Here is a 24,822-nt window from a genome sequence, read left to right as displayed (position 1 = left end):
TGGCCCCGGTACACAATTTGGTACCGAGGCCACAATATAATTAAAAAACCCTCCACGTGTCGGAATTCCACCAAACAAGTATCTGGACTGCATAGTGGGGTGGCCCCGGTACCCAATTTGATACCGGGGCCACAATACCTCCTCAAAACATGCTCCAGACAATTCGTCATTGACAGACCCCAGACAGACAGGGTCGTAGTGTTACTGTTTGACTTTGTAAACCCAAAAAAATGTCCCTGTTGCACTTGCACATAGTCGTGCAATCAAGACTGACTTTTTCATTTAAAGGCACGATCTTTCAAGTGTCAGAAAGAGAGAGAAGACACAGGAGAGGAGAGTTGTAGCTGGGGACCTGGGGTGGAAGCTCCCAGGCTCCCCCAGCATTGCCTGGAAGTCTGAGCGTGGTGACTGAGCCAGGGCAAGGAATGTGTGCCCTGGATGAGGGGGAGAACTCCATGCCACTATAGTGAACCCAAGAGAGAGGGGGACACTGCACATGGAAGAGGCCCTGGAGTGAGGGCTGCTACAAGAGGCATGGTAGCTGTAGTGTCAGATCCTGAGGCTGAGAGTACACAGAGTGACGTGTCAGAGCACAGGAGACATTATCCCCGCAGAGGAGGGATGAGCTGCAGTTGAGAGGTCTGCTGTTGAAATAGGACATGCACACTTTAACAAACCAATCATTTCAGCGACAGGGCCTACCAAACAACTTTGACTGAAATGATTGGTTTGTTTGGGCCCCCACACCAAAAAAGCTATTCATCTCTCCCTGTACAGACTAAACAGGCTCTACTGAGGCAAGATGTCGTCCTCATCCTCAACCTCTGATTCCTCTCCCCCTACAGTGTCTACTTCCTCCTCATCACACATTATCAATTCGTCCCCGCTGGACTCCACAACCACAGGTCCCTCTGTAGTATCTGGAGGGCAGTGCTGTACTTCATTGAGGAATTGATTATTCATTTTTATAAACATCATTTTTTCAACGTTGTGAGGAAGCAACCTCCTTCGCCGCTCACTGACCAGGTTCCCCGCTGCACTAAAAACTCTTTCCGAGTACACACTGGAGGGGGGACAACTCAGTTAAAAAATAGAGCCAGTTTGTACAGGGGCTTCCAAACTGCCTTTTGGAGTTCTACCACGTCACTACCTCTAGTTAATTTAGATTGCAAGGCTTGTAAATATAAATACTTTGAAGATAAAAAAAAGCAGGCTGCACAGACTGTGGAGCTAGAAAGTGAAATTAAATGGACCACGTTACTTTGGTGGCTATCTATGCCCCCCCCCCCCCGCCCTACACTTGTAGTTGAATATAAATAAAGCAGCCTGCATAGACTGTAGAACTAGCAATTCAAATATACAAAGAAATGGACAAAGGCAGTTTGGTATCTGTCTGCATCAGATCCCCTCTCCACTAGGAGTAAAACAGAAAACTTTTCAGCCGTTATATAATCTAGAATATAAATAGAAATTGAGAAATGCAATTTGGTATCTGTCTGCATCATAATCATCAACATCCTCCTCAGCGCCAGCTACATCAATATCCTCCTCCCAGTGCACAACATTCACACCTTCATTAGCCAAATCTGTAACTGGACTGTGGGTGATCCTTCCAGCATATGCAGAGGGCGTGCTGCAAATGCTGGATGGAGTCACCTCTTCCCGTACAGTGATGGGAAGGTCAGGGTTCACAACCAACAACACCCTTGGACTCGCCTTGGGGATTTGTGATGTCATCTGTTTAGAAGGCAGAGTTCTTTGCTGTTTTGTTGTTGTTGCTGACAGCATAACTCTCTTAAATTTTTTGTAGGGGGGGGGAGGAGGGCTTTGATCCTTGGGTGAAGTTGGACCACTAGTCATGAACACGGGACAGGGCCTAAGCCGTTCCTTGCCACTACTTGTCGTAATTGGCATATTGCCAACTTTACGTTTCTCCTCAGATGATTTTAAGTTTCTTTTTTTGCTGTTTTTTGAGAACTTGGGCTTTTTGGATTTTACATGCCCTGTACTAGGAGATTGGGCATCGTGCTTGCCAGACGACGTTGATGGCATTTCATCGTCTATGTCATGACTAGTGGCAGCAGCTTCAGCATTAGGAGGAAGTGGGTCTTGATCTTTCCCTACTTTATCCTCCAAATTTTTGCTCTCCATTATATGTAGCACAAGATACTGCAGAATGTGTGAACTTGGTAATATTGCAGTACCAATGGACTTATAATGCTGGATTGGTTTTGCAAATTTGGTTATAATTATTATATATTTTTTTTTTTTTTTAATTTTTTATTTTTTTTTACTTTTTTTTTATTTTTTACAAACTTGGGAATAATGGGGAAATAACTATGCCCTTAGAAGCACAGAGCACAGGACACAGCACCACTGGACTGAACAGGACACGGCACAGGACCCAGCAGCACTACGGAACTCAGCAGGACAGAGCACAGGACACAGCACCACTGGACTGATACTGCAGAATGTGTAAACTTTGTAATATTGCAGTACCACTGGACTTTTACTGCTGAATGTGTGAACTTGGTAATATTGCAGTACCAATGGACTTATAATGCTGGATTGGTTTTGCAAATTTGGTTATAATTATTATATTTTTTTATTTTTTTTTAATTTTTTATTTTCTTTTACTTTTTTTTTATTTTTTACAAACTTGGGAATAATGGGGAAATAACTATGCCCTTAGAAGCACAGAGCACAGGACACAGCACCACTGGACTGAACAGGACACGGCACAGGACCCAGCAGCACTACGGAACTCAGCAGGACAGAGCACAGGACACAGCACCACTGGACTGATACTGCAGAATGTGTAAACTTTGTAATATTGCAGTACCACTGGACTTTTACTGCTGAATGTGTGAACTTGGTAATATTGCAGTACCAATGGGCTTATACTGCAGGATTGGTTGTGAAAATTTTGTGGTAATTAAAAAATATTAAAGTAGTTTTTGGTATTTTATAAAAAAAATGTTTTTTTATTTTTTTAAACACAGGGGAATATTGGGGAAATAACTATGCCCTTAGAAGCACAGAGCACAGGACACAGCACCACTGGACTGAACAGGACACAGCACAGGACCCAGCAGCACCACTGACCTCAGAAGGACAGAGCACAGCACACAGCACCACTGGACTGATACTGCAGAACACAGCACAGCACAGCACAGCACAGCACTAAACAGCACAGAACTAAACAGCACAGAACTAAACAGCACAGAACTAAACAGCACAGAACTAAACAGCACAGAACTAAACAGCACAGAGGACCACCTAACACACCCTCCCTCTACCCTGATCAATGCCCGAGTGAAGATGGCGGCGACTAGCGGGGAATTTATAGGATCCGAGTATCGCGAGATCCGACAACGGGATTATGAGTCAGAGCCTCAGTTTCACTTTTGAATTTGGCGCCAATACCCGGATCTGTCTCGGATCCGACTCGGATCCGCAACGTTCGGGTGGGCTCGGATTTCAGAAATCCGAGCGCGCTCATCCCTAGAAATAACAGCTTAATACATTTACACCAAGGACATATTAAGTGCTGTCACTTCTGTGTTCCTCCTCCTCTCCCATGTCACTCATACTCACATAGGACACACTCAGGACACACACTCAGGGTAACATCCAGTATACAGAATCTGGCTCTGTCAGTAATGTACCTGTCTGTGTCCTGAGACAGATCCTGGGATGGAGCTGAGTAATGAAGAAATAATTAGTATAACTCCTGGTTTGTTCATTCTGCTGAGGGAAAGTAACTCAATAAAGTTTTACCAGAATACCATTTTCAGGAGAATTACCCTGCAGTGTGTCTCTATTACTGACTGCTTTATGTAACATGGCAGCCATTTTTCTGGAGACTTAAACACACAGAGGCCTATGAAAATAGCTCAGCTACTATGGCTTCTGCATTGGAGACAGTGGCCCAATTCAACCACTGTACTGGGTAAATAGGGATGAAGGATAAAAAGGGAATTAGGGGGAGTATTGCAGGGGGTTCCAGAAATGAGCATGACCTTGCGTCCCACGACAGGGGTGTGGTCATATCACAATAGGGGCAGGGCCATGCCACAATGGGGAGTGACCAAAAACCCCAGGGGCGAGGCTGGCACTTCTGAAGTGATATGCCAACCCTAAACTGAGAGAATTAGCAGGTATGCCCTGACAACATTTTACAAAGAAGAACATGAACTATAAAGTTATGTTATGTTAAATCTTGATATCAATATTGCATTAGGACTCTAAGTATTATTACTACATACCTCCCAAGTTTTATCTGCCCATAATCCCACATGCACAATAAGCAGACCCAGAGGTCGGGTCTCTGTATTAATAAGGTGCATTTTGCACCCACTGTTTGCACTTCTGCAGAAAAGTCAGTTTCTAGATGTACACTGACCAATGTAATAAAATCTTCAGACACTCAACACTTGCTGCATGTAGCTAATACTCCTGTCCCCTCACTCTCATGACTGAGGTCACTGAAGCTCCCTGTGTAATGACCACATGTTTGAGGACATTATATCTGCAGCTTATTGTACAAAACCAGCAAACTCAGATATTACCTAGTTGACGTTGTACCTGCCTGACGTAAATGGCCCCAGGGATTTAGGTAAGAAAGGAACTAAACCCAAAACACTTCGAGATGTATTAGAGGGTGAGCTACAGTATTTTACTTTTCCTTCAGTGATAACTATTCTACTCTGAAAATCCAATGCCATATTGCTGTGCACAGGGAAGCGTAATTTAACAAGCAGTGGAACGTGCTTTTCACAATTAGAAATCACCAAAGATGATAAGAGTAGGAGAGATAAATGGAACAGATCAGTATAATGAGGTGGGGTCTATATATTTGTGGTCATTTACAAGACAAAAATACTTTAAAAAGTTAGGCATGCACTCTACAACAGTTGTGTGTGTGTGAATATATATATATAACTTTTTTTTAAAAAACAACCTCATCAGCTAAGAATGTCTCATACTGCAATCATCTCTCCCCACAATTACCAGACATAGCAATACACAGCGCTAACCCTAAGCTTGTCTGGTAACCCAGGGATTCTACGCTCTGTCGCAGACACCAGGACGCAGCGTCTGGTACCCTACCAGCAAGTGATGTACAAAACATTTCCCCCATCAGGGGATCATCCTCTATAGCTGGTAAATGACACTTCTGGATCTTTAGTGAAACCTCTCCGTAGTTACGGGTCAACCAAACTTGTTAAAAAATAAATCAGGAGGGTTAAGACCAGATCCCTGTTTAACCCCTGAGCTGCTGGGACACGGCAGATGGCGATGTAAGACGAGGTGAAGCCTAAACCACCTGCAGGACCGCAGTTAATCTCCTGAAGACAATAAACGGGCCGGCTGGGGTTTTACAGGCAGCGCTCTGAAGTATTTTCCACATTAGAAGCAATTCTGGTCTCTGGTTCCAAGAAAAAAAAACACTGGCAGCTAAGTCATGAAACGCTGAGACCGTAACCTGCATGTGTCTAGGTAGAATATATACAGGATAATGGGGCTTTGAAGCAGAAACTGTAGAACATCCGCTCGCTGCTGATATCTCAGCATCCAGGTTGGAATAGATATTTGCAACTAAACATAAACAAACATAAGGAGGGCTTCCACCTGTGGGACTACCACGTTCCCTCTTCCTAAGTAGTATAGCCGGGTCCTGGGCTTCTGATTGGATGCTTACTGACTCTAGAGCGGACTATCATTTTACCTGTGTGTTGGATCTCTCCTTTACTCCGATTGTTCTATCGGGATTCATTTAATCATTGTCGAGCATGTCTGAAATTCCAGTTGGTTTGTGTGTGCAAATCAGCCTTCCAGGCTTTCATGTGATACGGATATTAATCCCAAGCTACTGGATCTGTACAATCTGAGCCCCCACATCCCGGAGGGAGGGGGGGGGGGGCTGGCAAATTTTAGCCCGTGGGGCAAGACTCGATTCTGCAGCCTATTAGGAACATTTTAAAGGAAAAAAATGCAGGTGACCCAGCCAAGATAACCCACTAAGGGTCCGGCACGGGGGGACAGATGTCCCCTAGCCCTAAGAGACTGTCGTATAATTGGATGAAAGAAAGTATATTGATTAATATTGCTTTACCGTGCAATTGCGCCATGACATGTAACATGTGGCGTACTGAACGCACGATAAAGCACGCATGCATACACTCGCACTTTCACATTCATTTATATATATATTTCATATTTATAATGGTTCCATTCCACAGTCGTTTATGAGCAGATGTTATTTGGTTTATAGTTATATATTATAAGGTTATATGCACACTTTAGGTTGAGGTCACGGGAAGCATGTCATGTTTGGTATCATTCTAAACCCCTATTTATTCGCAGACGTCCGATTCAATCGCCGAACTGTTCGCACCTTGCATATGATAGATATGGAGTGTAGGGAATAAATAGTTAAGAATGATATTGTCTGTGTAATGCAAATAGACCAGTTTAAACAGGTTCTTGGCAGGAAGATTAGGAATGCATCTCCAGGAGAGCTGACCCCCACCTTTGGATGTGATTTTTTGAACTGGCCAATGATGACCTGTATTGCATTGGACCCTCCTGATGCCTGAACCTATGGAAGCAGGCCAACTCATCTGTATTGTTTTCACTGTATCACTAAATGTATATATACAGCTCCCTGGAACCAGCTAAACAGTCACTCTGACCACAGTCTTCAGGACTGAAGGACTGTAGCTGGTACCAGCGGAGCGCAGCATATGTATGTATCAGGTATCAGCTGTACTTTACTTATTTATTGAACTGCTAAACTCTTGCTAAATAATTTGCTTGTGCTTTGGAACCACACAAATCGCTTAGACAATGCTTATTGGAAAACGATGAAATTACTTTAATAAGACTGAGTGACAGATCTTTCATCAAAGAAGAATTGCATTATAATTGAGTCTGGACAAAATTGTCGCAGTGCCATCACATTGGTCAGGTCAAGCGATGCTGGGCGTGTTCCATCCAGGCGAGTCCTAGTTTGTGTGTGTGATGTCTAAAGACACGTACGTTAATCTGACCTCTCCTAAGTCAATTCACCAGGTGTCCTATAAAGATACATTGTTCTTGTGGCACAGTGTCACGGATCAATGTAGAAATACAGCTAAGGAGCCATGAATAAGGTGAAAAAAACAACAATGTTTATTGCTGGAGAGTATGAACAAGTGATCAAATAATGAAATTGCAGAAATTACCAGAGGTACAGCAGTTGCAGGTAAATGGGAGGTGAGGAAAGATTCCAGGCAGCATGAATCCAGGAGGAAGTGACCACAGAGTATACCATCAGGATATGACAACAATAGCCAGCAATTACTGCTGGGAGAGACAGGTTTAAATGGAACACACCCAGGTGCATGGGATAATGAGTGAACAGAAAGGTTAACTCCTAAAACACAAAAGCAGGCACAATTGCAGCACCTCTGGTTATATGGGCTGCGAACGAAAATCCACGTTATTGCGGTACCGTGGATTGACTTCGCGGGCCGTTCCGGCTCGATCCCGCGAACCAGAAAGCTAATTGAATATGCCCCAGAAGTTATTTATTAAGCGGCTGTTTCTGAATGATTAAGGCAGATAATAGTATCAGGGCTATTTAAACAACAGGCTAAAGCAGGAGATATCAAAGAAGAGATGTTTTGCGTTAACCAAACTAACACTCAGTACCGCAGTCGCCATCATTTTATATTATAATTTACCAAGCTTAGCTTTTCAGAGTTCGTAGTCGGTTGCTGACATCTCAAACGCGTTGGGTAGAGCGATCTTTTCAGATTCCTCCCCCTGTCATAATATTGGCGCATGAGCAGTTAAGTCAGACTGAGAAACCTTTACGCTTACTCGATGGAACGGTTTTCTCCGGGACAGCTTCTTATCAGGGTGATTGATTGGAGAATGTATCTTTTATTGCTGTGATCAGCAGTGATAAGAGATCCTTGTCTGCGGGCCAAAAATGTGCTCTTACATAAATAGACCCCGTTTGTATATAAAACACAGATGTTACACGTCCTACAACATCCCAAAAATTCATATATCCATCACAGGGGCGGAACACTACATATGGGGGGGGGGGGGGGGTGCAGTCCACACCCCCCACTACTGCTACACTTGAACATTTCCAGTTTCCATTAACGTTAAAACGCTTAAGTAGGTCCACTAGGAATTTGAAGCTCCTGGTGTAAGACGATGAACGTCTGGCGCTGAACAGACGGATTTTAAAACTCCGACATTTCTAAGAGATTCCGTAAACTGTATGTTTTAAAGCAGATCCAGAAATGTGACATACGATCCAAAGCTGCTCTTAAAATATCCCCGAATCCAACTCTGCATCTCAGATGGTAATCATGTCATCATTTTCCACAAGTCCTGGCTACAACCTGTTTTTTTGTTCTGTAAAATATCGCTCTGATAAAATGTATTCAGCTCAGTGTGATGAACATACGATTCCTATAAAACTCTGCGACACTTCATAACGTCTCACAGTCAGGAACCGACAGCGCAGATAAGAGCTGTCTGTAGGTGTACAGGGCACGTTACTACCTGGTTAAAGCATCGGATATTTAATCTGTGGGTTTTTTTGTATGATTATCGCTCATGTATTTAATAATGCTGTATGTATTCATAGATATTAATATAACTCCACACATGGGCAAAGCAAAGGGTGAGAGATAAAACATCATTTGATACAGTAAGTACCGAGGATTCATGACTGGTACAAAGAGCTAACAATCAATGTAGATAAAGTTACAGTGATAAGTAATGTGCAATAGAATCTTGGATGTCTGACTTTAGGGTCCAAATCAGACTGGATTTATTCAAACCGTTGCAGCACAAACTTTCCTGAAATGGGTGAAGATGTTCATTGGGAGTGTGACTTATATACCATATGCTAGAATGCAAACATGACCCAGAATCTAGCCAGTGACCCTCATACATCAAGAGACACAGAAGGTTCTGGGGAGAACGGTGGGTGATACCGAGATACATGTCTAAATGTAACTAACCCTCAAATGGATGTTTTTAAATTGCATCTAAGTGGACGTCTGACTAAGATTAGCTGTCATCAGTCTGGTGCGTATTAAACAAATGAACGGATACTGATCGGTTGCCATTGGTTACAGCATACTGGTGCTATTGGCTTTTAATGTCAGGTGTATTGTTTTAACGTATTAATATTCTGTTGATCTATTGTTATATCTGGATATCTCTGATACAACCACAGTGTGTAAAGACTCCTGTAGATTTAGTGAGAATTCCCGTCCTGCTTATTTGCAGTCCTGGGTACCGTACGTACAGTAACGCTAAGATTGCTGCATTGCAAACGCCACAGCCGCCTTCGCCTGCACACAGGGATAATTGTCAGCCATGACACGTGCACTAACAATAGTTCATATGAAGGATAAAGGTCTCTACAGTAACATCTGCAGCTATTACACCATGGGGGCACATTTATCAATAATCGGCAAAAGTGAGAAATAGTTATCAATACTTATGGCAAGGATAAGGATTGAACTATTTCTCAAATTTATTAAAAAAGGAACACAGAAACAGCAGTTCCGAAAAACTGCTGTTTCTGTGATAGAAAAAAATCACACTTACCCCCCTCTTCGGAAGCGCTGTCTCGGGATCTCCTCTTCGTTTCTCTTCTTCCTTCAATTGCGCATGTGCAGTGCACATGCGCACAAAGTCCCCACTCTGTCTCTGCAACGAGAGAGCGCGCTGAGTGACAGGGAGGGATCATGTGATCCCTCCACACATGCGCTGTGCAGAGCTGACAGCAGCTGGTACATTATCAAGACAAGTTCCCGAAAAAAATTTTTTTTCGGGACTTGTTAGATTGCGGCCAGGAGCAGTCACCATTCTGTTGAATGGTGACTGCTCGCAAAAACGATCAGGAGTGCAAAGCAGCAGATATCCATGATATCTACTGCGATGCACCTTTAATAAATTTGCGGAGGGCACATCGGGACTTTAATTCCACGGTAAGTGCACGATAGCGCACTACCGTGATTTGTTAAATATGCCCCATGGTATCTAGTGTCCTCCTTGTGACTGACACAACTGGTGCGGTCACAGTATTGTTACAGAGCTATATGCAGACATTTACAGAGTGGCAGCTAAGGGGTTAAGGTGACTACATCTGTATTTAGACTGCCTGCATCTGGAAGGTAGAATTACAACAACTGGTCTCCTGTTTCCTGAGCCGTACAGCTGGGGGCCGCGGGCTGCGAGGACCTGACTGTAGTGTTTGGGGCTCACCCTCTGGCTGTCTCCGCTTCTCTTGGCTGAAAAACAAACATTCTCCAGACACCGGCCAGTGTCTACCTGCTGCTATGTGCCAGGCTCGGCTCAGTTATAGGGCCGGTAGGGAGTCAGAACAGTCAGTAGCAACACAGCGATGCAGTGTACAGTGTACTGTGCTGTGACACCATATACTGACCCGCGCTGTCCTGCACCACTTCATACCGCTCTGTGATGTCTGTTATAGAGAGAAGGTTCACAGTTATCCTCACCTAATACAGTAATTGTTCCTCATGGAGTTAGGCAGCTGTATATACTATTAAAAATAAGAAAGACAAATATCACACCCCCGACGATCCAATTGGCTGGCTAGGCTGCAGCCTGGGGCGCAAGGCTTTGGGGGGGGGGGGGAGGGGGCAGCACAATGCTTCCGAAGAGCTGAACGCACCCCCGGGGACAGGACACGCCCCCAATGTGTGCGTTATATAAACAGACATCAAACAAATCAGTGCGGAGAGCTGACAATCTACAGGTAACCGCTCTAGGTCAGACTTCTGCAGGGAGAGATATCTCTTGTGCTTGGCACTGAGGGGGTTAACAATATAAGAGAACTGCGCAGACTGAAGGATAATAAGTTCATGGGGGGTTTGTACAGAAAACATCCTCCGTTGGGAAAGTCTCATTTTAAATCGATCCAACATACACAGACTGTTTCCAGACATATCTCACTGGTTTCCGTGCTTTATACAGTGCGTTAATAACACATAGCGCAGATCTTCTGTCCTCAGGAGGATATTCTCTAATGTTTGAGGCACTTCACCTATAGAGAAATCTGCTGACATACTCACCCCTGCTATATGACACAACATTTACTCGGGATGTGACTAAAGCAGTGATCCCACATAGAAAGTATGTCTTCATCTTTACATAGCAAGTTCATTCTAAGCATACATCTTTTTCTTAGCTATCCTCATTATCATGAGGATAGCTCCTTTTCAAAAGCTCTCCGATTGGCAAACAAAAACAGCTGCCAGGCACTGACACAGTCAGTCTGCTACACAGACACAGGCTCACAGCTCTCAGCAGGTCATGTGATTACAGGAGGGGGAGGAGAGGAAGTCACAGCGCAGACAAGAGTTAAAAGGGGTGTTCCAAAGCCTCTCTGCTGACTACACAATGTGTCATGTGACTGTGGTTGCCATGGTAGCCCCGAATCATAAACCATTATTAGCAGCCTGAAGAAAATAAACAAATCTTCCTATAGTCTTCCACAGGGATTTCTGTTAAAAAAACATGATTTTTGTTTTTGTGATATAGCTGCTTTAACTCTCCCAGCTCAGTATGACCCCTTTTCCACAATCAGTTACCTTTGTTGTACATGCCCTCCTGCGACTTCCCTAAGAACATTGCTCTACCTGTTTCCCACCTGTGCTTTACAGCCATGTGTTTACAATATCAGGCAGAACTGTTTATTTTTTGTTGTTCGGGAATACGACACAAAGCTGCTCTCTAGATACAAAACTCTGCCTGATGCTATAACGACATGTATGAAAACTACAGAGGGAACCCAGAAATATAAAACAAGGTAACTATTAATAATTGTATCAGGGCAAGTACACGTTAATAAATGAATGTATGGGAAGGCGGGAGACACCGTTAAGTGTGAGACAGACAGGAGACTTCGGTGTGAAGAAACTGATGTGTAGATTTGTAGCAGGAAACTATCTCCACCCGCGTGGAACAAAGACAAACTCCGGATTTGGAGAGAATTCAAAGACATTAAGATGCCAGTAAAGACCATCAGTATAAATCTTACGCTCTATTTCATTTACAAATGATCTGTGACCCAAATATATATGTTCAGTTGCGTCAGTCTACAGACAAGTGGAGTACAGTTAACATACCAAAAGTAATAAAAAAGGACTTTTATTATACAGTAGTTACAGGAGCTTGGGGGCAATATGGGGAAGACCTGGGGGCTTAGCAAAGAAGACCGAGCAGGAGGCTGTATGGAAAGTGTTAGAGGTCAACAGAATGCAGGTGAGAAGGGACAGTTCTCAGGATAATGTTCTATTCTGTGTCACTTTTTCAATGTGACAACCTGTACAGTACTACTTCTATGTATATACAAAACACACAGTACCACTTCTCTTATCCTATATATGTGCACAAACACACAGTACCACTTCTCTTATCCAGTATATGTGCACAAACACACAGTACAACTTCTCTTATCCTGTATATGTGCACAAACACACAGTACAACTTCTCTTATTCTCTATACTCAAATACACAGTACTGCTTCTCTTATTCTCTGTGTATACACAAATGCACAGTACCACTTCTCTTATTCTCTAGGTATACTCAAATACACAGTACTGCTTCTCTTATTCTCTGTGTATACACAAATGCACAGTACCACTTCTCTTATTCTCTAGGTATACTCAAATACACAGTACTGCTTCTCTTATTCTCTATACACAAATGCACAGTACCACTTGTCTTGTTCTATATGCTGCATGTAATTTTCAGAATATGTTCTTACTGTTGGTATGGCCACATGCACAGTACAATTTCTCCTTTACTGCACACAAAGGGGCTGATTTTGCAATATTTTGCAATATAATGCAATATCATGTAAACATGATATTGCATGCAGAGCAGATACTGCAGTATTACTGTGCACAGGTCCGGTTTACGCTGGGTGAAGACCCCCCCCCCCCTACTCTACATCTGGTTCTAAATATTACTCCCCCTCCCAGCACAAAATTGTTTTTCCAGGAGCAACTTTTGCACCCAGTAGTTGGAGCTGCTCCTATGTCTCTCCTTAGATGCTTTTCACGGTGCCAGTTCATTAGTGTATGAAACAACGTTCAGTACTACTACAATGCTCAGTACTACCGCCAAGGTTCTGTGTCTTGCGTGTAATTCTCACTATCTCCGGCCCCATCAGTACAGATACCCCTGATGTATAACGTTTAACGTTCCCCTGTTACAGCCCCGTTACACCCTCCACCAGCACAGGAAGGTGACACCACAACCACTGCACACATAATATGGGTGAGGTCATCTGACACCCGCCCCGTCCTGACCATTTATTACACCCATATATTAGAAGATAAAACACGAGCTTGCTGGAGATTTCCCCCCTCAGCTGTCATAACATGGACCCCTCCCTGAGGCGTCTCCATATCAGCCCCCTCCAATCTCAATAAGGTCTCATTAATGTGGGAGGGGGGCTTCCAGATTATCCATGGCAGCTGGCGGCCCCCAGCTTGTTCCCCTCCTGTCCTCTGACACTACGGGGGCAGATTTTCCAGCACTAGAAAAATGAATCAACGTGACCTAATATTGATTTTGGTTTGCAGTATCCGGCATCGCACCCGTGATTTATATCTAAGTTGTCTTCATGTTAGATTTATTCAATGACAGGATGTACTGTGGGCAGTACATCGCACGTATTACTCATGGCAGTGACCTGCGTTCCAGCTGCTGGGCAAAGGATAACCGAGTATGACGGCCAATCAGAGATCTGCTTCCATCGTCTCTCACTTAAGCAGCCAAATCTAATTGCTAATTGGTTAGTATAGGTTACAGCACATTTACAACTTGGTTAATACACTACGAGGAAAGGTCCATGGGCACCCTAATTGCTCCCCTCCACCCAAGGCACCACCATCTCCCTCCTCAGGCACTGCACCCCAACCCCCTACTCTCCACTTCCTACCTTATCCAGCAGGGCGTCTCCGTTGCCTCGGCGATAATTGTTTGGGGTGATAAATGATTGCCGATAAAAAGAAAACAAAAAAAACCTACTTATCGCCAGGATCAGGGGCCGCTTGTGATAAATCTACCACTTAATAAAATACTCTTCAAGAGACAAATCTCTTTAAATTCTACAGCAATTAATGCAATATCTTACCTCTCTGTATTACACAGTATTGTTTTATTACTGTGTTTGTTCCCAATTGTAAAGCGCTAGGGAATTTGCTGGCACTATATAAATAAATGTTGATGATGATGATGATGATATAAACATGTATGTAATTAACCCATTCAGTGGGGACTTGTCTGTGATGACACAAATTGAATAAAGGAGCCCGTCCACCTCCTTTCATCCCTCCCGTCCGCATTCCTAAGGTGAGTATAAGTATAAAAATGATAAATCAATGCCCCTCTTTGCACCTATGTGGAATAGGAATTACTTGCAGACTTGTCTAGTTTTTGAAAGTCCAAAACACAAGTGCGGGGGGGGGGGGGGGGGTGGTAGCAACAATGCGATTTTAATCATCACGGCCCCGCCCCTGATGATGGAGCGATTTGCATAGAATTACAACATCAAGGCACCGCCCACAATGCGGGATCCGGGAGGACAGCCTACTCTCCCAGGAGTTTCAGAGAACCACCTTGGACATTCTGGCAGAGTAGATAAGTTTGAATATCACACCTCCCAACTTGCAAGTCCCCTGAACTTCCACTGTTAGAGCTTTCATTATTTAGTAGCTATGTAATTCGTACAATTAAAAATAGGAATTTTAGAAATAGGACGGGGATCATTTTATTTCTTAGATTGTCTTCATTATATAGGGTGTTGAATGTGCTGTTATTGGATGCACATTTTGGGGGGGCACTTTGGCGCAAGTCGGCCATTGTGGGGCATTTAAGTGCAAAAAATGACTGGGCAACTAATCAACAATTACTATGTCTGCTTATCACTTGTTAGACTAGAAACGCAAGCATCCGATTGGCTGCCGTGGTTTAGTGTAATTTTAGTGTCATGGAGCCTGAGTTTGGAATAGACCTTGAAGCCCTGCTCCAGACAGACGTACCCCCAGAGAGGTGCGGAGTCTAACGGTAGAGAGGTATTCACCAGGGATCCCTGCAAGGACTTTGCGGCTCTCTAGCCGCAGGTCACGGTCCTCTAAGGGGTGAGATGGGAGAAGGACTGCTGTACGGTAAGGGCAGAGGTTCAGGTGAACGGCAGTGAACCAAACCGAGGTCCTTAGAAAGCGAATAGTTTGAGGACAGGACCGATGGTGAGGCACAAGGTTCTTGCAATAATACCACAGGTCTTGATCATGGAACAGGTAACACAGATACCGATGTGCAGACAGTAACCAGATAGAGCAGCGTCCTAACAAGTAAAGAGACCTGAAGATCGGGCACCTTGGTAGAGAAGCAGGTGCTTTAATTAGACAGAGCTGACAGGTAATTAGCCAATCAGGAGAATGCAGGAAGTTTTGAATAGACCAGGTGTGGACATGGTCAGCTCAGACCAGCAGTGAATGCAGGAAGTGAGAACCAAGGGGGACAGGTAAGAGCAGTGACCACAATGCAGGTTACCTGGTGCAATGTGTGACATTTAGCACCTAAATGCAATGTTAGTTACTGAGCCCATCTGGTTGAAATTAATTTGGACAAAGTAGTCTTAAGTGAAATTCCTAAGAGGGATTCATTGAATATCCTATGGGGTGTTTTATATTGGCATTTTTGGATGTTTGCCTTTACATTACCCTGACGGAGGCAGTCATAAATTATGATAAATACAAAATCGGATCTTCAGGGAGGTCAGTAGGCTGTTACTATTCTAGGATCAACGTCCTGGGGCCCCCACTTCTAGTTTGGGCAAAAATAAATATTAGGAAGAAGTAAGTTACTGTTTAATATATATCTGTGGAAGGCAATATACACCATGGGCCTTGCATCAATACGTCTCCATTAATTCTGTTCCACTTGGCTCTTGTACAATATTTTGGCACTTGCTAATTGCCTTTAATATATCCCATTAAATTCTAAATGTGAAATGTCTGCCTCAAACCGAGGAGGATGTGGATTACGCCGATCTGATGATCTCCGCACTTAAACGGCGTCAATTAACCTCTCTTCATTTTTCCTGTTGCCTCATAGACCATTTCCTGTTGTGCTTGTTGATATAAGCGGGGGAGGCGATTATCATGACATGAGGTTATTAAGAGAGACAGGTTCTTTATTATGTGTTTAAGGCTAATTTCAAGGGGAAAAAAAGCCAAGTTTGGCACAGAGCTGGGGGTACATTGAGGAAAGTGGGAATATTGAGTTTTTCAGGAAAATTCCAGGGCAGGATGGTGTTTACACACTAATGTGTATAATTCTGGGTGTAACGTATTTCTCAGGCCTCTTTTGCATCCAGTATCCAGAATGAGAGAAGTTGTACTGTGCAGTTGTCCACACTTACAGATACTAAGAATTACTTATAGTCTATGCCCCGTTTGCTCAGAACATACCCTCAGCTTCAATCATGGTGTAGCCAGGCCGCAGAGCAAAATTTGTCTGAGGGCGCAGCGATGCTGGTCTCCTCTCCTGCAATTCAGCCGGACGGTTAGTTCTATTCACACCTTAGGCCATAAATTGCAACATCCGTCCAAATCAACATCTCATTGGGATCTATCGGACGTTGATTGGGACTGGTACAACATTAAGTTGGACGATGATCACAATCTGACCGGTCATTAGCCACCAAATGTGCCAAATGGAATCTAGAGAATTTTACTCCATATGTCTGGCCAAATTGGACATGACCCCTCTGAGGTTGGATCAGGCGGTCGGTCTTCCCAGTTCCTGATGAGCGATCCCACTGTCCGACTAATCAGTACACTGAAAACCGAGCGTGATCATATCTGCCAACAGTCCTGATTTTACCAGGACAGTCCAGATTTCCAGATGCCAAATGGGGCAGGGCTTCCATAAAAGAGGGGTGTGGTTTCAATAAACATGGGTGTGGCATGGGAATATCAGGGAGTGGCCTGAATTGTCACGGTTTTCCAATAGTAAATGTTGGGTGGTATTCATAGTTACCAGTACTGGTGGGAACAGCACCTATGGCTATATGCTGTTTGTGCCAGAACAATTACTATTTTGCTGTTTTTTTCATAACAGTTATCGCTACATACGGTGGTGAAATTACCATATCCTGCTATATACTCAATGATACATCAGGGAGATCTGCATTGAGAGTCTAATCACCCCCCTAGGTGTCAGCTAAGTGGACACTGTCAGCACTTCCACGTCTCCCCTGGTCACCTGGGGAGTCACAGCAGCTGAAACATAGCACACAAGAGTCTGAGAGTCCATCACAAGTAATAATGTTACTTAAAAACATTGCATTTTGGTGCAAATTTGCACTCAACCATATCAACGAATTAGCTCCGTCCCCTCCCCAGAGCCCTTATCGCTGCTGCATGCAATTGTTTGTCCTGGGGCTCAGTAATTCGTCTCCCAACCAAAAAACACATTTTTGATCGGATGTAGCGCAAATTACTGCAATATTAGTAGAGAACTCTCGCTGCGTATTTCTTGCTGCAGAGCGGGACTTGGTCTATAAAATCGATTGATTAAAACGTTAATTTGCACATCCACAATTATCCTCTACAAAGAGAGAAGACGCGTGTTCATGTAAGCAGGTCTCGTGAGCTGGGTGTCAGCGGTCACATCATCCGTCTTCGTTGGAAGCCCAACAAGCGTCGGCGAGCCGACAGCGAGAGAAGTAACACACATGGTCTGAATAAATAAACCCACAGACACAGCATTAAAAAATAAACCTTATCCTAACACGTGTAATTGTTAACAGTGGAGACACGTCCTGGCCGGATGCCCATAAACATGTTTCAGATTGAATTAATCCACCACAACCCGATGTGAGTCTCGTCCTCGCCTTATTTCCAGGTTTGCGGCCTGGCCTGTAAAAATGGGACGCGATGCCAATTATTAATACAAGAGACGGGGAGGACGGAATTTGTTTTCCAGAAAAGAGACGTTAAGCCTTGGTGTAACCTGTTAGTATCGGAGAGGGCTGGGGTAACGTACTGTGGAGGAAAATGAAAATCAGGACAAACAAAGCCACACCCATAATCTGCCCATTTCGGGGGTTTAAGCGACTATGGGTGTGGCTTAGACAGTCCCATCTAAATCAGGCTTACTTGGAGGTACGTGTAACATGCAGAATCACAGAGGCACAGGACTGCCAGCATAGAGAGAAAGGCAATCGGCTTCATTCATCAAGGAATGTATCTGCCAATTTTGAGAGTATTGTCCGCAAAATCTATAACCGGACCATGCGCCAGTAAACACAGCTCTGCCCGCTCTGTGCTCCAGCACAAAGGACACTTTCTAGAACTTATGTTTTCAGGGGGTGAACGGGGCGTGGGAAACTCAAGAGTGCGCAGCAGCGTCTGAATTAAGCTTTGAGCTACAGGTCTAGTCTAAGTCCTGATCAGTAGTACTGACAGTCTCGTATGCATGCAGAATGCTAGAACATGTGTTTGCAATCACGAGCAGCTGTAAAAATGTATTTTAAGATCATCCTAATAATACTAATACTGTAGAAAATACAGTGGGATTCTCGTCACTTAAAAAGGACACAGTGAGATTGGGGGTTTTAAGGCAGCAATGTCGTTACCCGCCGCCTGTATAATGTAATCCAAGCGGCGGGTCCGGCCATTGCCGCTTTAAAACCGCCAGTCTCACTGTGTCCATTTTAAGTGACGAGAATCTCACTGCCTGTATTATCTACCGTCGCTATTTATAACAGCTGTGTCTTAGGCGTGCGGCTATGTTGTATGTCTTTTATATGGTAAGTCTCTATTTCCTCCTGGTCCCCCTTATAGTAATCAGCATTTTTTAGGTCGGTATTAATATGGTCTGAATTATTGCCACCGTAATAATGACTAATGAGTACCACCGATTATTAACAGGTGACATTTACAAAATTTTGTTTCTCTCTTTGTCCTTTTGAAAATGTATAATCCACATATGTATTAGATGTATCCTGCAGTGTTCTGTGTAGTACAACAGAGCGGACTTACACCCGAATTCATCACCGCACGTATCGTTACATCCGCTCCTGGGGAGTGCGCAGAGCTGATTTACGTGCGTAGCGCTCAGTATGCCGGCCGCGATGGATCAGGTATCAGTATGCCGGCCGCGATGGATCAGGTATCAGTATGCCGGCCGCGATGGATCGGCTATCAGTATGCCGGCCGCGATGGATCGGCTATCAGTATGCCGGCCGCGATGGATCGGCTATCAGTATGCCGGCCGCGATGGATCGGCTATCAGTATGCCGGCCGCGATGGAGCAGCTATCAGTATGCCGGCCGCGATGGATCGGGTAGGAGGCCAACAGTCGTCCGAGCGAGTCCTGGGAGATCCGTCAGTATAACACTACACACTCCTTTATTTTATTAATAGTCAGCTGTTATTTTAAGGGGTTAAATCCATTCTCCTCCAGACATATATTTTTAGCATCAGTCTGCCTGGATTTGGGCCGGTGCCCAGCGTCGCTCGCTTGGGTAAGCATGAACTGTTTTGGTTTGCAATCAAATGAAAACAAATGACGTCAGCCCATAAGCCCAGGGGATCCCTGTAGTGCTGCAGGACCCCTGAATTATGAGACAGAACGGCCGGTTACCCGGCAACATTCTCACAAACAGGCGCCGATGTGCAGGGTTGAGTCAGCAGGTTTGGGTGCTGGGGATTCAACCGAGAGGCTGTAACAAAACTGAGGTTTATGGCTTAAGATTTACAGCCTTGTTTCTGAAACCCTACAAACACCTGGTAACAAAGGTCTTCTCTCCCATCTACTACTGTTACCGCCGCTGGCGCCAAAGCACCAGACCGCGGGGAAAACAGAGCGTACGTGTTCTACAAGGCAGGAAAAATAACTGCAATGTTGGGAGAGCTTACAATCTAGTGGGCAGCACGGTGGCTCAGTGGTTAGCACTTCTGCCTCACAGCGCTGGGGTCATGAGTTCAATTCCTGACCATGGCCTTATCTGTGTGGAGTTTGTATGTTCTCCCTGTGTTTGCGAGGGTTTCCTCCGGGTGCTCCGGTTTCCTCCCACACTCCAAAAACATACTGGTAGATTAATTGGCTGCTATCAAAATTGACCCTAGTCTCTCCCTCTCTGTCTTTGTGTGTGAGTGTGTGTCTATATTAGGGAATTTAGACTGTAAGCTCCAATGGGGCAGGGACTGATGTGAATGAGTTCTCTGTACAGCGCTGCGGAATTAGTGGCGCTATATAAATAAATGATGATGATGATGATGATGAGTGGGTGCAACCATAACATCTATACAGGCTCAGGATATTAGATCAGTGGCCATATTTAAATGCCATTTCAGCCATCAAGTGGACGGGAAAGGCATTATTCCAGGAGAACTGTCTGCTCTCTTGAGAGCCCGGAAGGTCTGACCTTACTCTGGGACTCTCTCGGACATGATGGGACAGTAGGTGACTATGGTTAAGGTATGTTCTATGTCACATAAAGTGATTGGCGTGCAAGCTAAGGGCCGGTACACATTTGATCGCACACTTCTGTTTAATCTGGTATCCTGTACTCAGCCCGGACGAACGTTCTGCTCCAACTGCAGCCCGAACAGGACGGAGTCTTAGATAAGGATCATTGATCCCTACAGAGGAAAAGTGCCTACTATGCACACAGGAAGATTAACATGAAGGTTGATGATAGTGTTATAAACAGGAAAAAGTAGGACAATTTCTATCATGCTGGGCAATCCATAGAACAAAAAAGAACATACAAAAAACACATACAAGGCTTCTATGTTACACAGACCATGCATCAGTCAGTTGGGTGATTGAGCCCCAACGCGGCTTCGCATTTGTAAGGCCAAAGTTTGAGTGAGGTCATTGTTTGGCCAAATTTGACTTCAAATCTATTAATAAAGGAAATAAAATACATATATGGTGGCTGCGCGCCAGGGAACACATTATGGTTTCGTTTATAGACATAAAGTAACAATAACAAAGGCATCATCCTTTCAAAGGGGTCCTGAAATCCCCCTGACCCTCGTCCGCTAATCACAGTAGAAGGACCCACCCTTCAGCAAGGCATTCTGGGTAACAATGTGCACAAGAAGGTAGAGCACAAGTTATATTCTTTTAATTCAACTTGTACCAATGTTCTGCTGCCTCAAACTGATGTTGGACAAAACTCTTTAACTTTTAAATAAGAAGCAGATGTGATTTTCACCCAGATTGAAATGAGCACTGACCCAATGCTAATTAGTGCCAAGGCTGTGGTGCAGATTACACTTCCCCATAGTCAGGAGTAGCCACCTGCTGGTGGTAAGTAGGTATTACATCTAGCAGGGAGATTGGTGTCAACAGAAGGAAGGCTGCCCAGAGAATGGATCTCTCTCACTGCTATCTCACAGTCTGTTCTGGCTATTTAATTAGTCCTTCTTCTTCCATCTAAACCTGTCGTTCTCTTTCTTTAGACCAAAGAGCTGACTCTCTATGTTCTGTACCTCTCACGTCTCGCCTAGTTTACGGCCTGTAGTTTTGTAGTTCTTTCCTCTCATCTCTGTCTCACCCAGACGTCTTTTCTTAGTTCAACATATCTCACATACCCTCTGTTCTCTCTAACCCACTGGCGTTAATATTTAACTCCAGCAGAACGCACCAAGATGGGTCCAAAAATGGAAATCTCTGTTTCTGTGTCTCTAAATTCTCCCTCAGTTGTTACTCTCAGTTTCCTTTCAGTTATTTATGTTCTGCTCAGTGTTGTGTCTGTGTCGTCTCTCTCTCTCTCTCTCTCTCTCTCTCTCACAGTTCTCCCTCAGTTGTCATTCTCAGTTAACTCTCTCTCAGTTCTGTGCTCTGTGTCTCTCCCTCTCTCTCTCAGTTTCTCCTTTAGCCATCACTCCAGTTATTTATCTTCCTCTCAGTTATGTCTCAGTGCTCTCTGTGTCATTCTTCACTCAGTTGTCACTCAGTTACTTCTCTTCCTCTCTGAGCTGTCTCTCTTCCTCTCTGAGCTGTCTCTCTTTCTCTCAGTTGTCCCTAAGCTCTGTGTCTCCCACTTATTCTTCTTCCTCTCAGTTACGTGTTAGCGCCCTCTCTCATTCTGTCAGTTTAGCACTGTGTATCTCAGCTCTCTCTTTCCTTCTACTCTCAGATCTTGTCCTGGTAATAGAACCTTCAATACAAGAAGAGAGCTTTTATAAGTCTCATCTCCCCCCCCCCCCCCCCCCATCTAATCGGAGAGTATTCCAAGAAAGGATCTACCACGATTTCTGCTAAGGAGTTAAATCTCAAAACAAAAGTTTCATTATCCCAACAGATTTACTTATTACACTGACATATACATGTAAAAGTTTCAAGAACGTATCGGGACTGATTACTTGAGATAAATTTGTGGTCATGAGGGAATACCTTTCCCTACGCACAGCAGACTTCCTGCCTGTAATACAGCTGAGGAGCACTGGAATCAGCCACAGTTAACCACCTTTTGTAGAAAGTGTCAGAGAGCAGAACAATAGCTCACACCCAGCTGCACAGCAAATGTAAATATGAAGTGAAACATCTGAAGTTCTCTCAAGGGATGGAAACTTTTTCATATACATTTGTGAGTGTTATTAGAAGTTATATTTTATTAGGTAACTTGTATCTTAGGTTTTGAGGTTCTCATAGGTGCTTTGTCTTTTAGTTTCCTGACTCCAGTTTGGGTATCTTTTATTCTACTGTCTATTCATTATCCTATCTTCACATTCTGAATCCCTAATATACAGTACGTGAAAATCAGAGATAGAGACTAATCTCCTGTGTAACAGCTTCAAGTATATTTACATTTACCAATACTAAAATGAACTGAGAGACAGGCGATCACAACAAACCTGTAACGACCACACACATAACGGAAACAACTGGAGCACAAATCAGATGTTGTTTCAACTGTCTCAAAACAATTGGTCATAATTCCAGCAAATAGTTGAATGAGGCACCAGCACCAGGTGTCATGTACCTTCAGGGTCTACGTGAGCCTCACACTTACACCTTCAGAAATATGTGTTTATTTACTTATTAAATCTGCAACATTCCTGTGTATGGGATGTAAATGTCTTTCACACTTGTGATATCACAATATCACCAATTATTACAGGAGAAGGTCAGTGACTCAATGTTGCAGGTCTGCTGCTAAATAAGGTACAAAAGAAAATTATAACTACAGATAGATCACGGTTATTCCAAAGACACTTCTATAAATGCACCTAAGTGACATCAGATGCCGGTTGTGGTGCATAGTGACAACATTTAGTGAAGTGTCACAATATTTACACACAAACAGTAAATGTTGTAAGAATGGAATTATCCCAAATCATATGACACAGATAACCTGCAACCAATGGCAGCGCTGGATGGAGCAGAGAGTGGGATCAGTTTAGGTAAAATAACTTAGAGAAGAGATAAACTGAGGACAACACACACTGTATGTAACATTACATATACCAGATCAGAGACAGACACCAGGGGCTCTTCCTGGAACTACAAGTCCCAGCACAACCTGAAGGATCACATCTCTACAGATGTATGGGCTACAGACCGCTCACACTGATATATTATTAATGATTAACAAAGTGATTTTAGTGCATTGAAAGTTTTCAATCATTAATGTAACTATTAAATGTATCACTCTCTCCCTTCTACAAAGGGGCTTTATCTTCACTCAGTGAGGATGTGATTTGGGGAAGGGGGTTCAGCCAGCAGAGAGAGAACAGTTACATTATAACATTAATATACTCAGGGACAGAGGTTACCCCAATACATGGTCCTGTGCCCCCCTATAATATAATGAGCTGTAAGACAGAGACTCACACTCGTCCTTACCTGACATCTGCCCGGATCCTTCCTCCCAGGTGTCCTCTGCTCCGATACTGCCCAGTAATACAGCGACCAGCAGCGCCCCCAGCTGGCAGTGCCCCCGGGGGGCAGAACTTTCCTTGTCCACAGTCCTCATTTCTTGCGTGTAAATGATGCATTCAGCCCTGTGAGAGCCAGGATCTCGGGTGGGTGTTATTGTGCAGACTCCTGTGACCCAGTTATGTGGAGATGCCCCATTGCCCACCCATCAGCCCCCTCTATATGCTCTACCACACCCTTAATGTTACCAGCACCCCCTCTTGTGACCCTCCCTCATCCAGCTAGGTGGGGGGCATCATGCTGTAGATGTATTTTGGGGTCCCCTCCGGGTAAATGCCGCTTCCTCCTTAATATACAGTTACTGTTGGTAGTAGAAGGGGCAGTAAGGACGGAGCAGGAGCCCAGCACAGTGTCTGCACTGCAGCCCTAAGACCTCTGCAGCCCACTCACTGCACAGGACACGCCCACTGGGGGGCTCCGCCAGTCAGAGGATCCCGGGCTGACCCCCGTCTTCTGGTGGCTGCTCTGCAGGTGGGGTCTGAGCACCTGTGCAGGGGGTGTAATGTATGAGCCTGCAGGGTGTGTGTGTGATCTTACAAGGGGATGACTCCGCGCTGAGACCGGTGCAGGATAATCACTGTGATCAGTGTGAGTGTGTGATGGGCTCCATCAGAGGACACTGGGGCCCCTGAGTACTAACAGATGAGGGACACTGATGTACTACAACCCCCATCATGGATGGTTAGGATTGGGTTGCTTTATTATGGTATATACTCTACTTTCTTACATACTAATTGTTGAAGCCTACATAATAAAAATAGATAGTGACAATATATAGAGAAAGAGGATTAGTACAGT

At 44.2% G+C, this 24,822-nt stretch overlaps 1 protein-coding gene across 3 annotated transcripts in view; it reads right to left on the bottom strand.

Moving 5' to 3' along the window:
• LOC142101351 (uncharacterized) overlaps positions 1 to 24,429 on the bottom strand; it is a 189,884-nt gene extending 165,455 nt beyond the window's left edge. Inside the window, exon 1 of one of the 3 annotated variants that reach the window (XR_012678984.1) lies at positions 23,932 to 24,429. Coding sequence is in view for 1 of the 3 variants with exons in the window: in XM_075185776.1 (XP_075041877.1) it covers positions 23,932 to 24,061 (130 nt within the window). In the remaining 2 variants the exon portion in view is untranslated. Of the gene's footprint in view, positions 1 to 3,668; positions 3,745 to 23,931 lie in introns of those variants that run through there. The other 2 variants (XM_075185776.1, XM_075185777.1) reach the window with 2 other exon arrangements.
• Between the last annotated feature and the right edge of the window lie 393 nt (positions 24,430 to 24,822).

The sequence above is a fragment of the Mixophyes fleayi genome, chromosome 9, assembly GCF_038048845.1.
Source record: "Mixophyes fleayi isolate aMixFle1 chromosome 9, aMixFle1.hap1, whole genome shotgun sequence".
Taxonomy (NCBI): Eukaryota; Metazoa; Chordata; class Amphibia; order Anura; family Limnodynastidae; genus Mixophyes; species Mixophyes fleayi.
Note: the sequence above shows the minus strand (reverse complement) of the source record. Positions and strands in the feature narration are given on the sequence as shown.